Raw genomic sequence first — 26,351 nt, 5'->3', positions numbered from 1 at the left:
TTTTCAAATGGCAACTCTATTCATTCCTGATTGTCTGCACATAATTACTGTGAACCCAAGTCAGTTATTCTCATCAGGGACATTTGTTGCTAAGGGAAAATTAAAGAAATCCAATTGTGTGGATGCTCCACTGGGTGCCTCGTTGTAAGTGAGTGATAGGTCCTGGCGGCTTCGGCCTGAGACGTCCAGTGTAATTGGGGTGAGAAGCAGACAGGGTGATGGCCAAGAGTGAAGGCTCCAGGATGTGACGAGGACGTGCATATGCATTTGGGCTTCAGAGCATACAATGGTGTGACAGGCAAGCATTTCACTTCATTTCTCTGAGTTTTAGTCTCTTCATTTGTAAAACAGGGTAGCAGCAGGGCCGTGCTCACCATGAGAGGGTGAGAATGCAATCCGTCAAAGGATCTAGTGTGGTGTTTGGCTTGTACTAGGCACTTAGTGGGACTTCCCAGGTGGCGCTAGTGGTAAAGAACCTGCCTGCTGATGCAGGAGATGTAAGAGACATGGGTTCAATCCCTGGGTTGGGAAGATCCCCTGGAGGAGGAAATGGCAACCCATTCTAGTATTCTTTCCTAGAGAATCCCTTGGACAGGGGAGCCTGGCGGGCTACCATCCATGGGGTCACAAAAAGTTGTTGAACACAACTGAAGCCACTTAGCACACAGCCACGCACGCACGCATGCAGGCGTTTAGTGAGTATTGGCTGCAAAGGTGGTTTTGCTGTTTAGGTAAATGATGATCATGATCAGTCACTTTCTATGGGGCTCAAGGCAGGCTGTGTCTACTTCCTGAACTTCAATTTTCTCTTCTGGAAAAAAAAAAAAAGAATCAGTCTAGCTGAGCTCCAACACCTTTGTAAGATGATGAGTTTTGAATGCCTGAGAGTTAAAACAGTACCTATCAGATGACTGGCAGCCTTAGTTATTGGTTTGAAATTCCATAAATAAACAGTAAAAACTGGCAAATATATGTGATGTTTTCCTGTAGCACTCCAGACAAACAAACATCTTCATAATAAACCATACTATTTAGATTAAATGTGGCCATGGTTTTATATGATAATTCATGTGTTTCCCAAAAGCACCAAGCAACTTCCAGCCAATCTATAGTCTTACTTCAAATAAACTCAAGGGCTTATTACCACATCAGTATGGGTGACCTAGAGTTATGAAAGGAGTAAGAATTTATCTCCAGAAAGGATCAGAGCCAAATGAGTCTCTCCACTGAGACATTTGGACTCTTTCCATTGTAACTGGGCCCAGACAATTAGAGATGGTGCAGTTATTAGGGTTATTTAAATCACGTGTGCTGCCTATCTCAGCCTGCCCCCCAGAGATCTTTCTTCCTTTCTCTCATTGGCCAAACTTCATACAGTAGTTAAATATATATGTGTGGGAACCAGATAGTCCAAGTTCAAATTTTGGCCCTGCCACATACTCACTGGATGAATTTAGGCAGTTCACTTCATCCTCTCCTCCATTCACTAATTTACAAAACAGAATGAACATTTTCTCCTATCTCATAGTCTGATTTGTTTAAATTTTGTAATGTAGTACTAGATAAAAATGTATAAAGTGGAATGACATCTGGCATATAGTAATTTCTTAATAAATTTAGCTGTTACCATCGTTATATGCCATCTGCATGCTTGCACTGTATTAATTTATAATCTGTGCTTTTATTTAATCTTTACTTCAGTAAGCTGACTTTTTGAAAATTAAATATTAAAATGCAGCTTCCCAAATTAAAAGTTAGTCCTGTTTGCTGTATGCTGCTGCTAAGTCACCTCAGTCGTGTCCGACTCTGTGCGACCCCATAGACGGCAGCCCACCAAGGCTCCCCCGTCCCTGGGATTCTCCAGGCAAGAACACTGGAGTGGGTTGCCATTTCCTTCTCCAATGCATGAAAATGAAAAGTGAAAGGGAAGTCTCTCAGTCATGTCCGACCCTCAGTGACCCCATGGACTGCAGCCTTCCAGGCTCCTCCGTCCATGGGATTTTCCAGGCAACAGTACTGGAGTGGGGTGCCATTGCCTTCTCCGGTTTGCTGTATAATCAATTGTAAAAATAATAACCCTGAAAATAAACTGTATTATAGTTAGCTCCTCTGAGCTTCATGTTTGGCCTCCCTAGAATAAAGGAGAAAAAGAACAAATGAAAGAAAGAAAAAAAAAAAAGGTAAAAACTGCCTAGCATCAAACAAAGTCATCTTCCTGACAAGAATCAAGGACATTGATAAAGAAATGGGAAGAGAATGATGTTCCAACCAACCACCTCTGTGTTGTTACTGATGCATGTGCGCCACCTGAAATCCCCTTGCCTTCCACTCAAGGCAGGCCATTTGCCGTTAGGGGCAGAGAATCTGCCATTTCCTTTGTCTGTTTTATTTGCCTGAAAAACACCATTCAAAAGAATTGCTTATTTGCTCAGCAAGCATGTGAGGACACTTCCTGAGAGCTAGTACTGCAGGCTCAGGGGATGGGCGGTGTCTGGAACTTGGCCCTTTGCAGGTGCAATGGCTACCGGCATGGTACCCTCCCTGCTGTCAGGGTCAGGGAGGCATCCAGCCAGACAGTGGTGGCCCAGTAAGGCTGACAGTCAGGATTCAGTGAAATAGCATTCCCAGAAGAAGTGGTGGTGGCTGTAAGCGCGTACACTTAAGTAGCGCTGGCAGTGTACCAGCCACTTTCAATAGATGAAGTTGTTTGATCCCCAAACGACCCTTTGGACTTGGTTCTGTTCTTCCCATTTTGCAGAAAACATTACAGTGTGGAGAAGTTAAAAACCCACTTAGTGTCACACGGCAGCAGCAGAATTCACAACACCCAGAATTCGTGCTGTTAGCTACTCTGCAGTTAGCATGTAGAGTAACAGGAAGACGGTATGTAGGTAGTAACATGAAGGCGGGGAGAGAGGGGCAAAAATGTATGTGAAAAGACGCTTGTGTTCACTCTGTTCAGAGTTATGCATGCATCAGTCTATTCATTCCTCAGAACAGCCCTGGGAGTTAGTATGTGAATCACCACTTAATGTCAGTGACCAGTTCCTAAAATCACGATTGGCACAAAAAGCTGATTGAGTCTACTTCCTTTTGTTTTAAATAAGAAAAACTACAATGTATTATGCTTCAACTCCAAACCCCCAATCAATTTCCTCAGAATAATTAAAGCTCACTAAAAAGGCCTGTATATAAAAGAATCACGTAAGGATATAAACACTTAAAACACAGCTTTCTGATCACCCAACAATTACCTGGTTGTTACCAAACAGTTGTTTTGCACTCAGTAACTCTGTGATGCCTGTTAGCGCTGGCAGCCTCCCAGATGGACATTCTATGAAACATCTAATGCTGGTTCTGACATCCAAACCAGTTGCATTTGGAATATACCTGGAGAGATTGTTACAAATATACGTTTATATCCACATTAACATCATAGGAAGTTTGCGTTCTGGGAATCCACGTTAACTTCATAGGAAGTTTGAGTTTTGGGAATCTATAAGTAAATGTTCTACTGGAAAAATGTTCATGAGTAAACCTCTTGTGAAGAGTACCTGTACTGCTAGCGTCTCCATTTTACAGGTGAGAATACTGAGGATTAGCTAAAAGTAGTGAAGCAGGAATTTGCACTCCGAACTCCTCTGACTTTACCTTTAACTACTATGCTAATGATATCTATCATCATTGTCATCATCACTAATGGCTTCATGAGAATACTGGCTTTATTTTTGTCTTTTAAACAAAAGTATTGCACTAAGTACTCAGCATATATTGTTTAAATGAGTTCTCAAATCAACCTCTAATAGAAGAACTATATCATGCCCAATTTAAAAATTTAAAATATTAGGTTTTGAAATTTGCCTACTGGACATAACTTGTTTAAATTATTTAGTAGACCACCAAGTCCTTACCAAGTACCTACTATGTATTTACCCATGTACCAGGGTTATTTAGTACTATCTTTACACACAAGGAACTTCACAATAGTAGGATTAGGTTCATGGCTGTGTTTCATAGACATTACGTATTTTACTATTCCGTATTTCAATTTTGTTTCTGTAATAAAACCGTGTAATTGTATTATGACCTTTATCTCACCCTAAATAATACAGTGTAGCTTATATTTTATACATTTATTCGGATGTATACGTGTGTGTGTGTTTTTGTTGCTAAGGTCACGTAAGTCTGAGGCCAGAGACCCAGTGAGTGATGTTGTACCAGAAAGTAGAATTCTTGAGATGCATAAATGATAGTTGATCACGCCAACAGAACTGCTTGAGGAATTATAGCTTATAGAGTTGCTTGGCAGATGAAATCACTTGACTAATTAGAAAATAATGCATTATGCTGTGCCTAGAAAAATCACAGAGCAGCAGGAGCGGAACTGTGTTCTGAGTTACTGTGGGCTGCCAGTCACAACAAAGCCAGTGCCTTGTATTCTTTATCTTTTTTTTTTTTTTTCCCCTTATCCCTACAGCCCAGAAATTGAAACAGACCCTGGAGCCTTGTGACACTGAATATCCAGCGTTCGTCTCTGAGCGCACCATCAAGGAAACCTCAGGGAACATTGCTTGTGAAGACTGCTCCAAGTAAGCACCCCTCCCCCTATCCCCCCGCCTCTTTCTGTCTGGTAGAGACCTTTCCCAGATGGGCCAGTGCGGCTGCCATGCCCAGGATTACGATGAGAGCTGGAAACATGGCTGCCCTCTTGTGTGAGGAACTGTTTTCATCAGCTTGGAAGGAGCACCACTTGGCTTTGTTAGAGGGATCGTTTAGAGTTTGGGATGCATTCAAATGTATGAAAATATGTCCTAGAATATAAGAGATTTTTAGCCCAGTTTGTAGATGGTTGGAAGAAGTCCTAATTGGTTTTTTATCCCAATTAACAGTTGGCAATTTATTTCACCAATTGGGGGAAATTTCTCAGATGTTTTTGTTGAAGGCTCCAAGCCTTCAGGATTCACCCAAATCTGACATATTTGGAATTATTTCTTGGTGGCTTAATATGAGTGTCCCTGATTATTAATGAAGTTAGACCTCTTTCACTGGTTTTATTGATCATTTGGAGTCTCTGGCTTCTTCTTTCCTGTTAGCAGTTCTCTCTTGGGCGGTGGGTCTATTCTTACTGACTTGGACATTCTTTTTGTGTTCCAGATATGATTTCTTTGCAGTTCTGTGCTTTGTATGTGTCTTCTTATTCCTTGGTCTGTCTTTTCACTTTTTATAGGCATCTTTAGATGCATGTAAGTTTTCTCTTGCTTTTATTTTCATGTGGTCAAATTTATTATTTTTTTCTTTGATTTGTGCATTTTGTGCCTTGTTTCAGAAACTAGTCTCTACCCTAATGTAATACATATATTCTCATATATTTTTATTCTGAACACATTAAAAAGTTGCCTTTCACACTTAGAACTTTAATGCCTCTGGAATTTATTTGTGTGAGTTTCATGATTTAGAGGTCTAATTTCATCCTTTTCCATATAGTTGGCCTGTTAACCAGCACTTTTTACTTGGTATTTTTTTATTTTCCAATAGCTTTATTATGACACCTGTGTTATAGGCTGGGTTCCCATCTATGTGCAGCTCTGCTTTTAGGTTTTATGGTTTTTGTGTCAACACCATATCTGTTTAATTATTATAGCTTTGTAATGTGATTTGATAGCCAGGAGGAAAAAAATCTGTTTCTCTTACTCTTCTTTTAAGTCAGCCTAACTGTTTTTGCCTCTTTACTCTTCTATATTAATTTTAGAGCCAGCTAATTAATTTTGATGAATTATGCTAGGGTTTTGATTACAATTACTATAAGTTATAAATTAATTTGTAGATAACTGCTATTTTTATGATATTAGACCTTCCCACTTATAAGCTAAATATCTCTATTTATTTACATGCTTCTCAATACAGTTTTGTAATGTTATGTTAGAATTATACCTAAACAGCTTATGAGATTTTGCTTTCAGAAATGGCATATATTTAATACGATATTATCTGATTGGTAATTGCTAACATATGAGAATCTCACTGATTTCTGAACATTATATATCCTGTACCCAGCTGCTAACTGCTCTTTTAGATCTAATAGTTTGTGTATGGGTTCTTTTGGACTTTTTCTCATACATATTAATATCATTTGTAAAATTTTTCCTTTCTAATCTCCACACTTAATTATTGTTTTATTGTGCTGGACTTCCGATTCATTTGTTGAATAGAAGCCATGAGAGTAGGAAACTGTGTATTGTTTCTAATTAAAAGAATCACTTCTGATAATTCCATGTTAAGTATGATGTTTGCTATAGGGCTTTTAAATTGTAGGAAAATATAAATAATATAAAATTTACCATTGTAACTATTTTGAGTATATAATTCAAGGGCATCAAGCACATTCCCAGTGTTGTGCAACCTTAATTATTATCCATCTTCTAAATTGCTATGAGTTTTTGGTAACCGTTTATTAGGTTAAAGAAAACCTCTTCGAGTGTACTTGTTGCTCTGGTTGTTACTGTATGAAACTTGAGTGGATGATAAAATGTATGAAAATAAATTTTTTGCATCATCACTAAAATAATTTTAATTTTTAATATGTGTTTCACCAATATAATTTTTTAAAAATTTAAATCATGAGCTATATCATATATGTTATAAATGTCTTTAATAGTAGTGGGTTATGTAATATGAAACATACTTGCTTTTGCAGGATTGACTTTCATTGTTTGATTACAAAAAACAGAGGACAAAATTCATATCACTAGATTCATTTGCTCATACTGTGCTGTGAACCTTTGCGTCTGTGTTCATAAAGGAGCGTGGCCTGTACTTTTCCTTCCTTTCATTTGACTTTGCTATCAGGGTCATTTTATTGTCACAAATTTACTTGAAGAGTCTATCCTCTTCCTCTAATATCTGTAACATTTTGTGTAAGATTAAATTATCTGCCTGTTGTAGATTTAGTAAAACCTATAAAACTATCAGTGATTGATGGGTTTTTGCTTATTTGTTTGTTTTTGTGTGAGTACATTTTCACTCATTAGTTTCTTTAATGGTTGCATGATATCTCTCTGGAATTTCCATTTGTTTTTTAGATGATTTTGGTGATTATATTTCTCAGAAAATCACCTATTGCATCTTACTCTTAAAGTTTATTGCATGCATTTATAAATAGTATCTTTTTATTACACATGTTACCTTATTTGTGATTTTCCCCTTTTAAATCACTCTCATTCCCCTGTCTCCTTCCCTCGGTCCCTCCTGTGTTTCCTCCTCTCCTCTCTCTCTCCCTCTCCACACTGGCACAGATATGTCTATTTTGTTTTTCTTTCCAAAGAATCATCATTGAGTTCGCTTCATTCTCTCTGTTTCTCTGACTTTCTGTTTCATTTATTTTGCTTCTTCAGTGTATCATTATCTTCTATGTTTTGGGGACTTACTCTTTTTTTTTTTTAATTCTTCTACCATTTTGAGTTTGATACTTAACTTTTTCAGCTTCATTTGTATGTAAACATACATATATATATATATATGATTTCTCTCTACATTCCAGCTTATCTTTGTAAATTTAATATAGTTTCATTGTTATTCAGCTCTAAGTTTTCTAACTTTCACTTTTTTTTTTTTGATCTGTAAATTTTTAAATAGTGTTTTAAGATTTCCTAATCTATGGGTTTTGAGGCTATCTTTTATTTTATTATTGATATCTAACTAAATGACAGTGTTGTCTATATAACAAATGTGTTTTAATATGTGTGGAGATTTGCTTTGTATTCTAGTATTTGTCTCTGTGGTTTTAAAAGCAAGTTTTATTCTCTAAAAGCTGAGTGTAGAGATTAATATGTATCCATTGGATCAGGTGTGTTTATTGTGTTTCAAACTTCTTTTCTTGGTCTATTTTAGATGTCAAGCTCTCACCAGGCTTATGTATTTTTCCATTTTTTCATGTCATTCACTTTGTTTTGCTTTCTATATTGTGAAGCTATGTTACCATGGACATTTCTGTTCAAGAGTGGTATAGCTTCCTAATGAACCATTCCTTTTATCTTTTGTGTAATAACTCTCTTTATATGGAAGTGCTTTATGCTTTAATGCCTCTTTTGTTTGCTAATAGCATAGGATTAGGACTTCTTCTTTAGATAATATTTCCTAGGTACATTTACCCCACACACATACATTTTCGACTTTTCTGTCATTATGCATTACAATTATAAATAGAATGTAGCTGGATTTAAAATCTTATTATCTCTATTATTGACAGATTTAATCTTAAAATTTATTGTGCTTACCAGCAAGTTTGGATGCATTTCTATTATCATTTTATGTTTTTTCTTCCCCATGTTTTTTTCTTTTCTTTTTTCTTTCTTTTTTGCCGCCTATTATATTCATTCTGTTTTCTCCATTCCCTTGTTTCCCTTATTAGTATACTAGTGTATTCCAGTAAAGTATACATTCTGTTTCAGTTGGTCAGGATCTCTTCCTTCCAGGAAGATCTGTTCCTCCAGAGCAAACAAGGCCTTAGGACCTTTGACTTGGATTATATCTCATCTCTTTCATGTAGTATTTTCTAACATTTTAGTTCTACTGTGTTCTTAACCTACCAACTATATTATTATTATTATTGCTGCCTATAGTAAATGAGATGCTTACTGCTTTGTTTACTTACCATTGCCTTTTTTAAAACCATTGTTTTTGGTTCTACGGTATATTAGAAATTGATTTCAAGAATGATCTGGGAGTGACAAATTATCTCATTCTTTATTTAAATTCTTATTTAATATGTACTCTACAGTGATAGTTTAACTTCATACTATCTAAATTGATACTTTAAAAATCCTATTCCATTGTCTTATGACTTTTAGTTTTGCATCTTTGTAAGTAGTCTGGCTTTTCATTCCTCTCTGATGGTTTTTAAAGTGTGTCTCTTTAATGTTCTGATGTATCACTGAAGTGTATTTAGATTTAAATGTATTTCTGTTTGTGTACTTTATTCTATATAATTTCCTTAAGCATATTACAGTTCACTAATTTCCTTTTGATTGTGTCTAGTCTGCTGCTTAAAGTGTCCATTGAGATTTTTTTTTAAGTATTGCATTTTTGAAAAAAATCAAGTATAGTTGATTTACAATTTTATATTATTTTCAGGTGTGCAGAGAATCCATTGCAATCTTAATAAGGTTGTTTTTTGTTTGTTTCTAGAAGTTTTATTTGCTTTTACTAAAATCTGTGTTTTTTTACATAGAGCCTTAATCTCAAGTTTCTACACACAATAGTAAAGGCCTTTTAAGATTATTTTAATAGTTAACTTTCTGAGGGTACCAATCCTGTTGTTTCTTGTGTCTGCTTTCTTTCCTGGTTGATCATTTCTCATGTGTTTTGTCATTTTTGACTGTGAACTGATCTTTGCTATTTATTATTTTTGTGGGGAGAGATTAGAACCTGGGTTTCTTCTCATAATAGACTTACACTTGGGCTTCGATTGTGTGTCCTATTGGTATTGACTGCCTGGGAATAATTGTTATGTAAGTTTTTGTATTTAGGAGGCCCTGCATTGTATAACTAGAATGAATATTTTTCCTAAGCAGCATGTAGTTTAGGCTTAAAGTTTTCTCACACTAATATTCTTTATCCCATTCAGAGTCCTGGACAGCAGCAGATTACCAGGATTTTACACTTAGCCTATAAATGTGCAAGTGGGCTTTTAGTGTCTTTTCTTGTAAGTTCTTTTGCATTTAAACACACTTGTTTTGTTTTATTACTTCATCCAGCATCTCTGAGTGTTTAGAACAGAACAGCGTCTGTCTTTGCCCAGTGCACCATCTTATAGTCTACTGTAGCCGCCGAGGACTTTAGAACCATCACAGGAAAGCCCTGAAGCACAGTGGTTAGTGCAGGGCCTGTGGAGTCACAGGGTTCAGAGTGTGAGCCCTAGTGTCATGAAATGCAAATTGTGTGACCTTGAGTAAAAACCGAAACTCTCTGACACTCAGCTTCTTCCTGGGTAATTTGGGGGATAATAATAGTGAGCATAGCATTGGCTTTTTGTAAGATGTAAGTGGGAAATTTTATGCTGTGAATTGACATAATGCTTGGAAGAGAGTAAGTACTCAATATACGGCCACACTTAACTGAAAGTAAAAGTCACTCAGTGGTGTCCGACCCTTTGCAACCCCATGGTCTATAGAGTCCATGGAATTCTCCAGGTCAGAACACTGAAATGGGTAGCCTATCCCTTCTCCAGCAGATCTTCCCAACCCAGGAATCGAATCAGTCTCCTGCATTGCAGGCGGATTCTTTACCAGCTGAGCTACCAGAGAAGCCCATGGCCACACTTAACACAAGTATAATACCATACCAACTTAGTATAAACAATGTTTAACCTCCAGAAACCATTCTGTTGAAATGTGAATGTGCCTTTTCATAGTCTACCATCAGTTCACTTCTATAGAATTCCCTGGAGAAAGAGGTCTCTCAGATGACCAGTTCATGTATAACTTAAGTACTGTTGACTATTCATGGCTCTGTGGCTCTGTCAAGAGACCCTCTTGGTTTTATAATACTCATGAAACCTTTTGAGCAGAGCGGTATCCTCTCTCCAGTCATGAGGTGGCCAATATCTCTTAGCAGATGATAGATGATCATACTCAGTGGAGTAAGTTAACTTTCTCATTTCCATTCTAAGTGAGAAAACAAACAGAACCAAGATGGACAACTGCTAGGGCAATCAGTATTTTTCCTTGTTGACTTGCAGTTAGAAACCAAGGAGATGAATGCTGCTTGATGAAAATCAAGATTTCAAACTAAACAGAAGACCACCTTTCGTTCACTGGGAGGTAAATGTGTTCTTGCTACATCCTGGAATCTGTGTAGGGTGCTTTAGGAAAGTCAAGGACGGATAAGATAATGAAGTAGATGCTGAGGTATTGACACCTCCCATGACTAGTCTGTTTCACAGTGTAAATTCCACACTTGCAGGAGTGTGGGTTGAAAACTCACAGGAGGTTGGGAAGTTGAGAAGGTCATGTACAATTTGCTGGTAGCAATGAAAAGATAAGATTTTGCTTTCAAAGCTTTATTTCAAGGCTACTGCCCAGCAGCTCTGTCAAAAACTATGGAGGCAAAACACAGTAAAGGTTCTGGGGTCTGAGTGAGGAGAGAAACAGGGACTTGTGCTTTTCCTTTTTCTTTTTTAAATTAATTATTTTTTTATGTATTTGACTGCAGCAGGATTCTTAGTTGCAGCACTCGGGAGCTTCAATATTCACTGTGGCATGGGGATCTTTTATTAATAGTTGGGGCATGTGGACTTAGTTGCAGCATGTGGGATCTAGTTTCCCGGCCAGGGATGGAACCTAGGCACCCTGTATTGGGTGTCTTAGCCACTGGCTAACCAAGGAAGTCCCTTTTCTTTCTTTTTAACTAAAAATTTTATTAACTAGAACAAATACAGAGAAGTGTACAAACCATAAGTTTGCCAGCTGATTAGTTTTCTCACAAAGGGGACACATGTATGTAACCAGCACTCAGGCTAAGAAGTGAAAGAACATTACCAGCCTCACAGGAGGTCCTAAACCTCTCCCTTTCTGTGCACAACCTCCACTTACCATATGATAACCCCTCTCTAGATTTCTAACATCATAGACTGGTTTTGCCTGTTTCTAATATCTAGTTTGTTGTTATTATTCAGTTGCTCAGTCATGTCCAACTCTTTGTAACCCCATGGAGTGCAGCACACAGGCTTCCCTGTCCTTCACCATCTCCTGGAGCTTGGTCAAACTCATGTCCATTGAGTCGGTGATGCCGTCCAACCATCTCATCCTCTGTCTTCCCCTTCTCCTCCTGCTTTCAATCTTCCCCACCATCAGGGTCTATTCCAATGAGTCAGCTCTTTACATCAGATGGTGAAAGGATTGAAGCTTCAGCTTCAGCAGCAGTCCTTCCAGTGAATATTCAGGGTTGATTTCATGTAGGATTGACTGGTTTGATCTTGCTGTCAAGAAACTCTTAATTTGTGAAATGACAATTTAGTTTTGAAAATATGAGAGCTGATACATAAATTACCTTAAAGGAGGTTTCTAAGAAATTTGCCTGGGGGAAAAAAATAGGACTTTAGGAAAAAAATTAAAACTAGCTTAGAACTTCAGTGAACATTTCTTGATTCTGTGTTATATCCTAGACACTGGGCTACACTGTGGGGAGTTAGCAATGAATGAGGCACACATGATTACTTCCTCATGGAGTTTACAAAGAAGTAACTAGGCAGTGTCAGCCCCCCATGCTTCATGCCAGGATTAGAGAGTAAATTTCACACAGCAGCATGGAAGGGAGGCTTGGAGTGGTCAATAGCGGCTTCCCTGGGGCTTCCCCCATGGTCCAGTGGTTAGAAATCTGCCTTGCAGTGCATTGGGTGCAGGTTTGATCCCTGGTAAAAGAAGTAAGATCCCATATGCCACAGAACAACTAAACCCACGTGCCATAACTAAAGGGTCCATGCGCTGCAACAGAGAGACCCCATGTGCCACGACCAAGGCCCCAGCGGAGCCAAAGACATACATATTTCTTTTAAAAGAGAGCTACCTGAAGAAAGTATAGAATTAAAAAGAGAGAGAGAGGCTTCCTGGATAAAAGTAGCATCTAATGTAAGAACGCCAAGTGTGGAGAAGTTAGCAAGTAGGAGTATCCAGACAGATGGAAGAGACTCATGGAGACAAGAAAAACTGTGGTTTGTTCAACAAATGTTTACAAGGGAAGCTGGGACACAGAGGTAGAGGTGAGACGAGAGGAGGCAAATAAGGCCCAAGTCACGTGGCCCCTTTGACCCTGTCACAGAGCACTAGTCCTTTAAGGACTTAAGCTGCTACCCTGACACCAGTGTGGACTAACACAGAAGCTTTAAGGAAGGGAGGAAAAATGGTCAGATTTCAGATGATGGGAGAAATGACAGTAACGGTGACGCTAGACCAACCTTTGAAGCAGAAACTTCTGATTCAGACAGGCCGTGTGCTGCACCTCTGAATGTAGCCCCCCAGCACATACACACACAGCCTGGTTCTCATCGAGCCGCCTCAGCTGTTTCCGCCTCTTCATTCTCCTCTTCCTCTTTTTAGGGATTAGAAATTAACAAGTTGGCTGGGGTGACTAGTTGAATGAAAAGTCAATTCATGACTGTTTTTTTTTTTTTCCTAATCCAAAAATTTTTGTGAGGCTTTGTTACAAATTTTTGATACAATGCTCTTATCACATCAAAATAGACTCATAAAGAATAGTCTCACTGACAGCTTTTGAAGGATTAAACTCTTTTTTTCTTGTTTTTGCGTGTCTCATTCTCTCTGTCTTTCCTTGTTCCATTTTATGAAGTGGAATTTATTAGAAGATGTATGTATTTATTAAAGAATGAAGATAGCATTTTGCATTTTGTATGAGCTTTGTATTCTTGAAATGCAGTATGTCAATGACAGAAACACTGTTATCTGGCTTTTGGTGACGGTCCCTTGTGACAGCAGGTAGACTTTTCAGTACAATGGCCAATAGGTTTGGTGGCAAACAGGCAGCTGAATTTGCCCATCTGCTTTACATTCTATGCGTGTAGAAATTTCTCAACTTTTGCCTTGGAAAGAATGAGCTTTTGCAGGACGAGTTCTCTAAAATAGTTACTAATTTTTGACTAGCTTTGTAGGTAACTTCAGGTCAGCGCCAGTGACATTCAAAAATAACACAATTCTACAGCATTTGGCGACGAGTGAGTTGGAAACTGAGTTTGGTGAAAATTACAGTATTTCAAAAATTACGCACTAAGATCTTTTTCAAAGAAAAACATCTCGCCTCCCGCAATGGAACATACAAAACTGTGTCCATTACAAACCATTTTCAAGGCAGCGATTACTTTCCTCCACAAGCAATGGCAAACCATAGAGCAACCAGAGCACTGCGCGCTTCCCACGGGATCGTGCTTCATGCGGCAGTCTGCTGGTGGCTGTCGTTAACTATAGGCATCAGATAACCCTGGTGTCTACACATCTTGATAAAACTCAGGAAACCATGTCAGGTGCTTCTAGCCATATTATAAAAGTCTTTTTGGTCTCCAACAGTCTTTGAAGACTGGCTGCTCCCAGCTCAGTCTCTGTGTCCTGTTTCCAGAAGCCCTTGTTGGTTTTATATGGAAAAACCATCAAGAGGTGACTCAGTTGCTCTAAATAGAAACCATCACATTGGCAACTCCAAAAGTGGACATTTATCTGTCTATAGCATAGACAGATATATTTTAACAGAGGGGCAGTATGTGATGTTTAAAAAAGGATTTTCAAAAATATAGGGTTTATTAAGAATGCAGGAGCCTAAAAGAAAATAAGAATTTACATAAGAATGTCATTAGGGTTGGTGGTTTGGCTACTTTAACCAATAATTTTCGTCATTCAATATCCCACTGATTATTAAATTAATCTGTTATTCAAACAGCAATCTAAAACAACTCAACCCATATTTTCTGGGCATTTGTGACTGTCAACAAGCTTAACAAAATTGAATATCGAAAAGAATGTGATGTTTTAACTATTTTCCAGTACATTGCTGTTTTTCTTGATACCCCCTCATCCTTTGATGAGAAAGGGATCCACAAAGGTTCCCTTGGAATGGGAATCAATTGCTGAGTTAAATATTTTAACAATTTAAAAAATAATTAATCAGGATGAAATTAAACATGTGTCACATATTTAATGCCAGAGCTTTAAAACCCTTGTCACATTTCAGTGCTGGCAAGATATTACTTTCTAAGGCAAATTAGATTTTTATATTGTTGTTTTGTGTGTCTCTGTGTGTGTCTGTCCTTTTTATGCGGTAATATTACTCACTGCTTTTCATAAGAATTATGTTGCCATCAGTTTCACTTTCGGATCTGCACACAAGTTTTGCTCATCTTCCTGGAAGCCCCAAAAGCTGTGGCTACACTTTTCTTCTCTCATCACATCTCCCCATGCGCCTTTCATTTGTCCGCTAAACTGAAAGAAAGTAATTGGTCTCGAAGCTGTGTTGACATGTTTCGTGGGCTACAGTTCAGAGAACCATAGTTCAGGGATTCCATTTTCCTACAAACGAATCCAATTTCCTGTTGAGGTCTTAGGCTGGGTGGGCGATTTACCGCAAATTCTTCAGACTGTTCTCGGCCAATGCCCTGCAGGTGTTGTTACCAAGTGGGTCTTCTGGAAACAACCTGTAAAATGCACCCACTGCACAAGGGGGGCATGGTGTCTTCCTGGAGTAAAGACTGAGAGAATAGATTCTGGGACTGGGATATCATCTGGGCTGCAGCACTTAAGCATGCAAAGATTTTAACCAATACGTATTGTAGGTTTCAGTCCACTCATCTCTGAAAGGGCTATGATACCTGCCTCACAGGACCTGTATGTGGGATAAAAAAAGAAAAAATTGTAGCCCCCATATTTATCACAGTGCCCAGCCCAGAGTAAATGCTTCATAAATGGGAGATATTTTTATAGCACACCCATCTGTGTTGACAGCATTGTAGGAAAACCACAGAACTCCAGTCAGCCCCCTCTTCCAGATTTCTTAGCCTGGAAGGTAAAACTAATAGTTTCAATCAGGAAAAGTCGTTGGTGAGGTTTTTTTTTGCTCCAACGAGACAGTCCTAGATAAAGTAGATCTTGGAATTTTGCCACTTCTTGGATCTACTTGAGCTCTCGGCTCATAAAAAATTTGGAATTCTGAATTAGGGACTACACATATTCAATAGTGATCAGATACTTCATTACACAAATTAGATACAGATTTTGCCAGTGGGAGTACATTAGTGTCATGAATAATATAATTTGTAGGCGTTAAAATGTAACAGTTTTTAACCACTTAATTTGTAAGCATACACTAATTTGTTGAAATATTTTTGTATCTCCTGCTCTATAGATTCTTGCCAAACTACTGTACTCAATCTTGTTTTAAATGTGTAAATAAATGTGATTCAATTTCCCATGAAATAATCATCGACCCTTTTAAGCAGGCTTTAATTCAGTTCCAAACAAGACAACTTTCCTACTCTACAGTGAAATTAACACCAAGGGTCAAGTTCTTTCCTTTGAAGACTGAGGGTAATGCCCTTTATTTTTCTCCAGGTTTTCTCTTGGTGTCATTTACTCGCTTAGATCTCACCATGTTGGCTGGCAATGTGCAGAACATATATCAGCGAAATCAAAATCGTTCCTCTGTCTTTGAGTTTTACAGTGTCAAGTCCATGCATCTCAGAAGGTGGTATATTGGAATAACTCCTGGATTCTAAAAGGATGTGATTCTTTCCATCACCAAATACTTAAAATAGGACTCTATCATGTCTAAGTTTTCACCAGTGTGTCATGTAATGTTGATGACCTGCCACTCATCCTTTAATAAAGCGCTACCTTCTTTTCATATTACAGTATGGACCTAGGCTTGAATCATTTAATATTAGCTCTTAGAGTGAACAACTTAGTTAGTGCTGTATGTTTTTGGTTGCTAAAAACATCTTGGCTTTAAAATTTTAAAGGGAGGAGGGAGAAATAAATGCTTATCTTGATAGCTTTATTTTGAATTTCTGAAATATTGCCAGAAGATGAAAATGTGGTCCCAAAACATTAGAATAATTGGGATTAAAACCTCTGATTGATTTTTGTACCAATTCTTCTGAGTCTCAGTTCAGTAAATCACTTTACTGGAGACAGGACTTCTGATTCTCTTTCTTAAATACTTAAAGAGGGAAAAGTGCCCTATTTCCAAAAGCAACAATGATTACAACTTTTGAGGTTCCAGATAGAACGGTCATTGTTGTGTAGATGTTACTATCTTTACTTGCCCTTTGATAAGCCATGTTTGGAGAGGTTTTAGTACAGGAAATGTTGTAAATTACTGTTTTCCCTCAAGAGTCCATGATGCAAAATGAGAGGGGCACATGTCTGTAATGACTAGGCAGGTCTCTACCTGACGTGAATTAGTCTCACAACAATTTCCCATTTGTATGTTTCTTAATGTGTGGGAAAGCTGGGTGGGAGCACATGTAAGTTTGTCTGGGCTCAGAGCACAGTGAGGCTTTCCTCTTCCATGCTGGAGGGTAGGAGACCATCAGAGCCAAAGAATATTTTTAGAATGTTTATTTGCATGCGGAATGGAGGAGTGCAGAGCTGTATCCACACTTGACGTTTGCAAGCGGCCTTTCTGCGGTGCATTGTCTCCATCCTGATGGCTGTCTCTGCTGTGACGCCCACCTCCCCTACCTCAAAGGGCTGTCTGTGTTCCTCCCTTGGGCTTCCCAGTGCTGCACCTGAAGTGGCTTAGCAAGTTGCCAAACCCCTATAGATGTGTGTTTATTAACTCTCCAGCTTGCCCTCCATTTGTTTAGCTTGGAAAGAGTTTATATATTCCTGTGGGTATTAAAAACCCATCTGATGTATTAAAGGAGCTCAAAGGATCGAAGAAGAAATGCTGCTTGAAATGCAGCTTATTGAATGTAGACATAAAACTTCTAGACACAAATCACTTTTTCAAGAGACATATTGTACACTCAAGAAGGAAATTCATTTTTTAATTATCAGCTTTTCTTTGGGACTTGGATTTTCTCTTTTTCCTCAGGTGACCTCCACTCCCCTCATTTTAGGATTGCTTATGATTTTGACAAGACCCCTTGGCGACATAAGATGAAAGGCATTCACCTCGATATAGTTTTCATGCCTAAGAAGAGGTCACCCAAGAACCTTAGCAAACACAGCATCCCCTGGCATCTTTGTGCATTTGAAAGAAAAATGGGTGGAGAGGGTACAAGATGAGGCTAAGAATCACTCATGATCCGTAATTATTGGAGGTGTAAATGATCAAAGTCTGAAGGAAGTGGGAGAAATTCTCAGGCTATAAGCATTATATCAGATGTTTCTCAAAACACGGATACACTGACTTTCAGGAAACAAATTATGCATTTCGCAATGATTCCATTTCTACTGAAGTACTCGCCTGTGCAATCTTGGATTATTTTGATAGATCCAAGCCTATATGAGAATATGATGACTGTTTATTGAATGCCTACTTTATGACAGGAGCTTCATGTTCATTTTTCCACATTATTTTTCTTTACATTTTTTCATTTCATATGCATTTCACCAAGTAGGAACGTGAGGCTCAGAAGAGTTAAGTCTCCAGACTGGTATTACAAAGCTACTGAGTACCAAATGTGAGTTGAGTCAAGGTCTCCCTGACTCTGAAACCTCAGAGAAGATTCCTGTGGCATCCAGTTGAGTGGCTGTCTGTCATGGTACCAAGTCACTTGTGTAGCCGCATTTCAGACTGAGTTCATCTCATGGTCAAGGTTTGCTTTGAAAACTGGCAGTTTCACCATTCACTTGACCTATGGGAAGAAGTCTACAAACATCCCACTGGAAAAGAGCAATATGCTTCCTGAGTGCCACCTTCATGCAAATCTCTATTAAACCTACTTGGAGGTTCTCTCACAGTACTTACCCCATTACTGATCAAGCATCTGTTTGTCTTCCTCTCCCAGCAAATCAGGTGCCATGGGCTGGAATTATGGTGAAAAATAGCTCAGGCCTGGTGTCACGCAGACTGGGTTTTAGCTCTCAATGGGATCGCTTCTTAATTGGGTGACCTTTGCCAGCAAGTAAGTTATCCCTCTTAGTTGTCACCTGCTCATTTGTAAAAATGAAGATACTGATAATGCCTACAGGGTACTGGGTTGATGTGAACATCGCAAGATACAATTATAAAAAACACCTCATCCAGCACCTGGCATTTAGTTGGCATTCAATAACTGGGATGTCTTATACTCTTATATTTCTAGTACTTAACCTAGCCTTGTGTTTAAACCAGTGCTCAGAAAATTGTTGCTTGAGACAGTTTCCCAAGCGAATAGCCTTGTAAAGTGTGAGTGACAGGGGAGAGGATGTGTGTAATTCTGGTAGCTGAGACACCTGTTATTTTGTGTGATATTTGAAAACAAGTATGTGTTTTGAAAACAACTAGAAACTCAGATTCCCACAAGTGAAGAGTGAACTCTGTGATTCTCTTTAGGGAAAGAGAAGGTGGTCCAGAGTAAGGAGAGTCCTTTGCCAAGGTCCCACGGAGAAGGAGCTGCTGATGCCAGATTCAAAGCCCTATGATCCTTTTAGGAATCTTTCTCTCCATCAGTGTTTCTTCTCCATATCTGATAATTTAAAAATAACTATTAACTAAGTACATACATAAGTGAAATAAATAATGATACAAAGTATCATACACAAACTTGGTTGTTGTTTAGTCGCTAAGTAGTGTCTAACTCTTTTGCAGCCCCCTAGAACTATGGCCCGCCAGGCTCCTCTGTCCATGAGATTTTTCCAGCAAGAACACTGGAGTGGGTTGCCATTTCTTTCTCCAGTGTATCTTCCCAACCCAGGGATTTAACCCATGTCTCCTGCATTGACATGCAGATTCTTTACCACAGATCCACTAGGGAAGTCCCCACAAACTTGGTAAATAAATCAAATAGTGCATATGGACATGCAATGAAAATTAAATCTTCTCCCACCAGTGACCCTTTGCAGTCTTTCTAGGGGACAGTCATTTCCAGAGATTAATGTATTCCTCCAGGGTTATCATATGCAAATATTAGATTGGTGCAAAAGTAATTGCGATTTTTGCATTGTTGAATTTGCTGTTTGATACTGTGGTATATTCATAAGTAAATGTGGTTATGTTGAACATCATTTTAATGCACATTTCTTGCTTTATTTATTTATTTTTGGCTAGTGACTTACTACTTGCTGTTTATATTTATTTTAAACCAGGGAAATGATGTTAGACAAAAAGCAAATTCGAGTGATTTTCTTATTTAAGTTCAAAATGGGTCATAAAGCAGCAGAGATAACTCACAGCATCAACAACGATTTGGCCCAGAAACTGCTAATACAGTGCAGTGGTGGTTCAAGAAAGTTTTGCAAAGGAGACTAGAGCCCTGAAGATGAGGAACATCGTGGCTGTCTGTCGGAAGTTGACAATGACCCATTGAGAGCCATCATCGAAGCTGACCCTCTTACAACTACAGGAGAAGTTGCTGATGAACTCAGCATCATTTGACATCTGAAGCTAATTGGAAAGGTGAAAAAGCTTGACTAAGTGGGTGCCTTGTGAGCTGCATGTGCTAAATTGCTTCAGTTGTGTCTGACTCTTTATGATCCTATGGACTGTAGCCCCACCAGGCTCCTCTGTCCAAGAGAGCCTCCAGTCAAGAATACTGGAGTGGGTTGCCATGCTCTCCTCCAAGGGATCTTCCCCACCCAGAGATAGAACCTGCGTCTCCTGTGGCTACTGCATGGCAGGTGGATTCTTTACCACTGAGCCAGGAGGGAAGCCCTGCCTCAAAAAACAGCAACAATGCAACAGCAATGAAGCATAGAATTGTGACGTGCAATGTCACACGCACGTCAGACTGTGACGTGCAATGAAAAGTGGGTTTTTATAAGACAACCTGTGACAACCAGCTCAGTGGTTGGACTAAGAAGTTTCAAAGCACTTACCATAGCCAAACTTGCACCAAAAAATGGTCATAGTCACTGTTTGGTGGTCTGCTGCTGGTCTGATCCAGTATAGCTTTCTGAATCCTGGTGAAACCATTACATCTGAGAAGTATGCTCAGCGAATCAATGAGATACACCAAAAACTGCAGTGCCGATAGCGAGCATTGGTCAACAGGAAGGGCCCGATTCTTCTCCATGACAACACCCGACCACATGTCACACAGCCAACACTTCAAAAGTTGAATGAACTGGTCTACAAAGTTTCGCCTCATCCTCCATATTCACCTGACCTCTCGCCAACCAGCTACCACTTATTCAAGCATCTTGACAACTTTTTGCAGGGAAAATGCTTCCACAATCACAGGAGGCAGGAAATGCTTTCCAAGAGTTCTTCAAATCCTGAGGGATGAATTTTTACACTAAAGAAATAAACAAACGTATTTCTTGTTGGTAAAAATGTGTGGATTGTAATGGTTCCTGTTTTGCATAATAAAGAAGTGTTTGCGCCTACTTGTAATGATTTAAAATTCACAGTCCAAAACCGCAATGACGTTTGCAGCAACCTAATAGAGAAACACAGGTACTTTAGATGTTTCGCCATTCATTTCTTACAGGAATGACAGTGTTGACTACACATACAATACCTCACCTTTTTCACTTGCTAGATTGGAAATTATCATCATGTCATTTTATAGGTTTGCCTTTTTTTTTTTTTTTTTTTAGTGGTTACCCAAGATTCCAATTTGGAGGATGTTTTCATATAACTTTCATTGAACTTTCAGGTTGTTCCAAAATGTTGGCTACTTGAGACAGTGTAGAAACGAATATTCTTGGGTAATAAGTAATTTATTTGTATGTATGGTACATTATTAGAAGAATCAATGGGTCAAAGTTTATGTAATTTTGATAGATCCTGCAAAAATGCACTCTGGATATGTTAAACCAATTTGTATTTCTACTAGTTTAGGAGAATATATGTTTATTATACTCTTAGCAACATAGTGTCTTATCAAAATGTTTCACCCCTTGCCATTCTGATACCCAAAAAATGGAATATCATTGTGGGTTTTCTTTTAATGATGTATGTTGAATACATTCCATATGTCTTAAAGCCATTTATATTTCCCTTTCTGTATACACTCTAAGTATATTCTTACCTCTGTTTAAAATTCCCTGCCAGTCCAGAGATTTGGACTTCATGCTCTCACTGTGGAGGACCCAGGTTCAATCCCTAGTTGGGGAACTAAGATCCCACAAGCCATGCAGCACAGCCAATATATATATATACGTATCAATTCCACCCCCTTCTATTTTTCTCTTAAGTTTTTAGTCCTATGTTGTTGGTCTCTTCTTTTGTATTGAGCTTATATAGTAAGAAGAGTAACTATTTATCCTATGTATTGCATTAAAAAGTCATAATTATGTTTTAAACACTTTTGGAATCATAATTATGCTTTAAACACTGATGACATAGCTTTTTTTTTACCTGAAATATCATAGACATATTTCCTTGCCCTTACATATTTCTGCAACACAATTTTTATAATAGCCACACAGTATATAAATTTACTATTTTTTTAAACCAACCTCACTTAGGCTGTTTGTAATATTTGCTTTATAAGAAATGCCACCATACATGAATATCTTTATTCCTAAAACTCTATGTATTTATGTAACAATTTATTCTAATATCAATTCCTACAAGTACAATAAAATAGTTCAGAACCATTCTTTGTTAAAATAAAACTTGATAAGAATCAGTTTCATAGTGTAAGTAAAAAATGTTTATTTTTCTTTTGATTCCTTTTTCTCTTGACTATTTTTGGACAAAAGCTATAACTTTTATGAAGAACAGATAATAGGTAGAAATTATTTTCAAGAAAATCTTCCTTCAGGAAGATATGACACCAACTGAGGGTAGAAACCTAAGTGGTACGAGTTTTTATTTCTCATATTCAGGTGATAGGATAAGCCTGTTTGTAATTTAACCTAAGACATAAGAAAAATAGAAAATACATTAGTGATAGGTTTATACATTTAGTGCTTTTGTTAGTAGTTATTTATAAATCTCCTCACATTATTTTTGAAAGTTCAGTTTTAACAAAAGATATTGCTAGTTTCTAGCAGGGTCCTAAGTTCAGTTAATTATTTCAACTTAATAATAAGCAACATTTGAAATGACATCATATGGGCTTGTTGAGAGTCACAGAAAAATGAGCTTCAGAAACACATTTTGAACGTGTGAGCTTGGATATAACTGTTCAGGAAAATTAAAACAATATGAAAAATTGTTGAGATTAATGACTGCTGATTAAAACAGGATAAAGTCTCAGGATGTATAAAGTCACACAGTTCTCTAGCAGGTCTGTGTGTTCCAGAATGCTGATCTCAGTCCAGAGTAAATCTCTCAAGTTAATTATGTTAATACTATTGATTCCAAACATTTCCTGACTGGCCTATTCGTCTATTCTTATGTCCACTTCTCCATTCAGATGCATGCCTCTGAAGCTCTGAAAATGGAATTGTTTTTTAAGAAAGAGGAGAAAAAAACCAGAGACTTGTTTTCTATATTTTCAAACTGTGCAGGCTAGAAAAGGAATTGTTGTACAGTTAAGTTACTTTGGATAATTCTAACAGTACTTTCAAGCTAGATCTCTACATGTTATGTAAAGTGGTGAATTCAGATAACTGTCTACTAAAGATGGGTTAGGTAGAGGTTAAAATATGTTAGTGCCAGTGATAGAGCTGACTCAAAAGAAAGGTCTCAAATACATATCAGCTTAAATTCTGCACCTAACCTTGCTCTGTAGATACAGCATCGGTCACATCAGGTGTTTCCTGAACTGTGATCTCAAGTTGGTTTAAAAAGTTAATTAGGGTCAAGTTAATGGCTATTCTTTTGCCACCTGTGCTGTGGGCAGCTTCATTAAACCATTTGACTTAGACTGCTACTGCTAAGTCACTTCAGTCGTGTCCGACTCTGTGCGACCCCAGAGACGGCAGCCCACCAGGCTCCCCCGTCCCTGGGATTCTCCAGGCAAGAACACTGGAGTGGGTTGCCATTTCCTTCTCCAATGCATGAAAGTGAAAAGTGAAAGGGAAGTCGCTCAGTCGTGGCTGACTCTTAGCGACCCCATGGACTGCAGCCTATCAGGCTCCTCCATCCATGGGATTTTCCAGGCAAGAGTACTGGAGTGGGGTGCCATCGCCTTCTCCATGACTTAGACTATTAACCATGTAGTCAGCTAGCCATATTGTGATGACCTCCCATCTTAGATTATTAGAATATCCCTTGTGATTTATTTATTTACTTTTGGCTGTGCCAGGTCTTAGTTGTGGCATGTGGAATATAGTTGTGGCATGTGAGCTCTTAGTTGCAACATGTGGGGATCCAGTTCCGTGACCACGAATTGAACCCACGCCCCCTGCACTGGGAGCATATAGTCTTAGCCACTGGACCAACAGGAAGATCCTGTGATTTATTTTTAAGATAATCAACGAGAACAAAGGAATTTGATTTTTTTTAAAGATGTCATTTTTCTACTTTGTTTTCTCTGTCAGAATATTTAGCAGTTGTTTTTAAACACAGGACAAGGCTCATCAGAATCAGCTGGTGGTACTTGTGAAAATGTATGTTCCTGGGCCTCACACTGCACCTACTGATTCCCAGGCTCCAGGAACAGGGTCTGGGAATCTTTATTTTGGCCAGATTCTCCAGATGAGAGAGACTTTCCTGGACTTCATTGCCAGAAGCATAAACTCGGCATCAAGTTTACTGGCATAAACTTGGGGGAGAAATCAGAAATAATTAAGAAGAAAAGAAAAGGAGAAGAAAACTGAGGTTAAGGCAATGCCAGAAGTTACTTGAGCATCTCTCCTTCCCAAAGATTCAGAGGTTATTCGCGGCGGTGTGTCCCTACTGCATATTCAGGGCTGTAACAGGGAGGTGTGGCTCTAATTCAACCAGGTTCAGAGAAAAATGGCTATCCCAGTATTGCAAGTTGAGTTTATGGAAAATGACTGACAGTTAAAAAGGGATGAGTGATCATGACCTGTGAATCAGGCTTCGGGAAAACCTGAACAGAATCCACCCAGGTATCACTAGTACCTTGGGAGGAGAGATTTCAGAGCCTGTGTTACAGAATTTTGGAGAAAGCAGGTAATAAATACCTCCCTGTAAGAAGGTGTGCCAGACTATGAACAGAAGCTAAGATGCATGCAGTAAGTTACTGCCATCAGTTTAGAAAGGGGAGAAAATAAACAGAAATGAAGTTCTCCAGTTTACTACCATAGTGATTTTTAAAGAATGAGGCAAACTAACTGTTGAGTGTGTCATGACATACATTTTTCTTCTCATTTTATTATATATCCTATTTCTTTTTATAATTTGTCTTCTGTGATGTGACTTTTTTCCTTTTGAAGCAGTCTTTTTTTTCCTCTTCTAGCATTAAATACATTTTAAAGCAAAAACTATGGAGTATGACAGTGCTATTTTTAAATGAAAGTAAGTATAGTTTATTCAATGCATTTATTTATGAGATTATTTGTTCTCTGCACACATGTGGTGGCAGACACCGTGGTAAGCAGCGGAGAGTGGGGACTGAGATTGTCTTTGTTCTTTATCACAGCTTCATGGTGTGCTACTGCATGGATGTATGAGAGTTTATCCCCAGGACTTTCTACTTCTGATAGGTGTTTTGATTGCTCAGAGATCTAACCTGCATCTCCTGTATTAGCAGGTGCATTCTTTATCACTGAATCACCAGGGGAACCCTGTATTTAGAAATACTGTCTTTTTAAATAAAACATGTTGCAAATAATTTTCTGGAGTTTGCCTTTTAACTTTTCAAGGAATTATTCTTTGATTTTTGTTACAGATTTCCTTTACTGTTCATTTTCTATTTCTTAGATTTTTGTTTTAACTTTATATTTTCTTCTGTTTATTTTGGGTTTTATATTTTTTCTAATTAAGGTAAAAGCCTCAATCATTATTTTTGAATAATTTTTCTTCTCTATAAACATTTAAATCTATAAATTTTCTTCTAAGAATGATAATAGTATATATTTCACAAACTTTGATATGCTGCCTTTTTACTGTTTTCTGGTTTAAAAATATTTTATAATATAAATTGTGATTTATTTTTTGACTTATGTGTTATTGAAGGCGTGTGGCTTAATTTTCCAAATATTTAGAAAGCTTATGGTTTACTTAATATATTTTATTTCTACCTCAATTCTACTGCAGCTTGAGATCATATTCTGTATGAGTTAAGTCCTTTTAAATGCACTGAAACATTTTATATCCCAATATATTGCCATCTTGGTGAATATTCCACATGCACTTGAAAAGAGTTTGTATTTGGCACTTGTTGGTTGGAGTACTTCATAAATGTCAGTCAGGTCAAGATGTTGATAACGTTGTTGAAATCTTCTATGTCCTACCTGATTTATGGTCTAATTGTTTTATCAAGTGCTAAGAAAGAGTTGCTAAAATCTCCCAACTATGATTGTGGATTTATATGTTTATATTCCATAAAAATCCTTTATTCCATAAATATTTGTTTCATTATTTTGAGATCTGTTTTTAGGTGCACACAATTAGGATTTTTATGCCCTATTGATTAATTATCTTATTTTTACTATTAGGAAATGGCTATCTTAATCCCTGGTGATATTACCAGTCTTTAACTGATATTAATGTACCAAACCAGATTTCTTCTGCATGTTGTATCTTGTACCATTCTTTTATTTTCAACTCATCTGTGTGTTTATTTTTAAGTGCACCTTGTGGAAGCAGCATACATTTTTGGTCTTTTTAGTTCTTTTTGTTCTTGA

At 38.0% G+C, this 26,351-nt stretch overlaps 1 protein-coding gene across 4 annotated transcripts in view; it reads left to right on the top strand.

Annotated features, from left to right (window-relative positions):
• Positions 1–26,351, top strand: part of CACNA2D3 (calcium voltage-gated channel auxiliary subunit alpha2delta 3) — an 898,858-nt gene that overhangs the window by 843,289 nt on the left and 29,218 nt on the right. For all 4 annotated transcript variants that reach the window (XM_070776473.1, XM_070776472.1, XM_070776475.1 and 1 more), the window contains one exon: positions 4,478–4,589. In XM_070776473.1, the coding sequence (XP_070632574.1) occupies positions 4,478–4,589 (112 nt within the window). The remainder of the gene's footprint in view (positions 1–4,477; positions 4,590–26,351) is intronic.

Source organism: Bos indicus, chromosome 22, assembly GCF_029378745.1.
Source record: "Bos indicus isolate NIAB-ARS_2022 breed Sahiwal x Tharparkar chromosome 22, NIAB-ARS_B.indTharparkar_mat_pri_1.0, whole genome shotgun sequence".
In the NCBI taxonomy this organism is placed as follows: Eukaryota; Metazoa; Chordata; class Mammalia; order Artiodactyla; family Bovidae; genus Bos; species Bos indicus.
The sequence above is the reverse complement of the archived record's forward strand: the minus strand, read 5'-3'. Positions and strand labels throughout refer to the sequence as shown.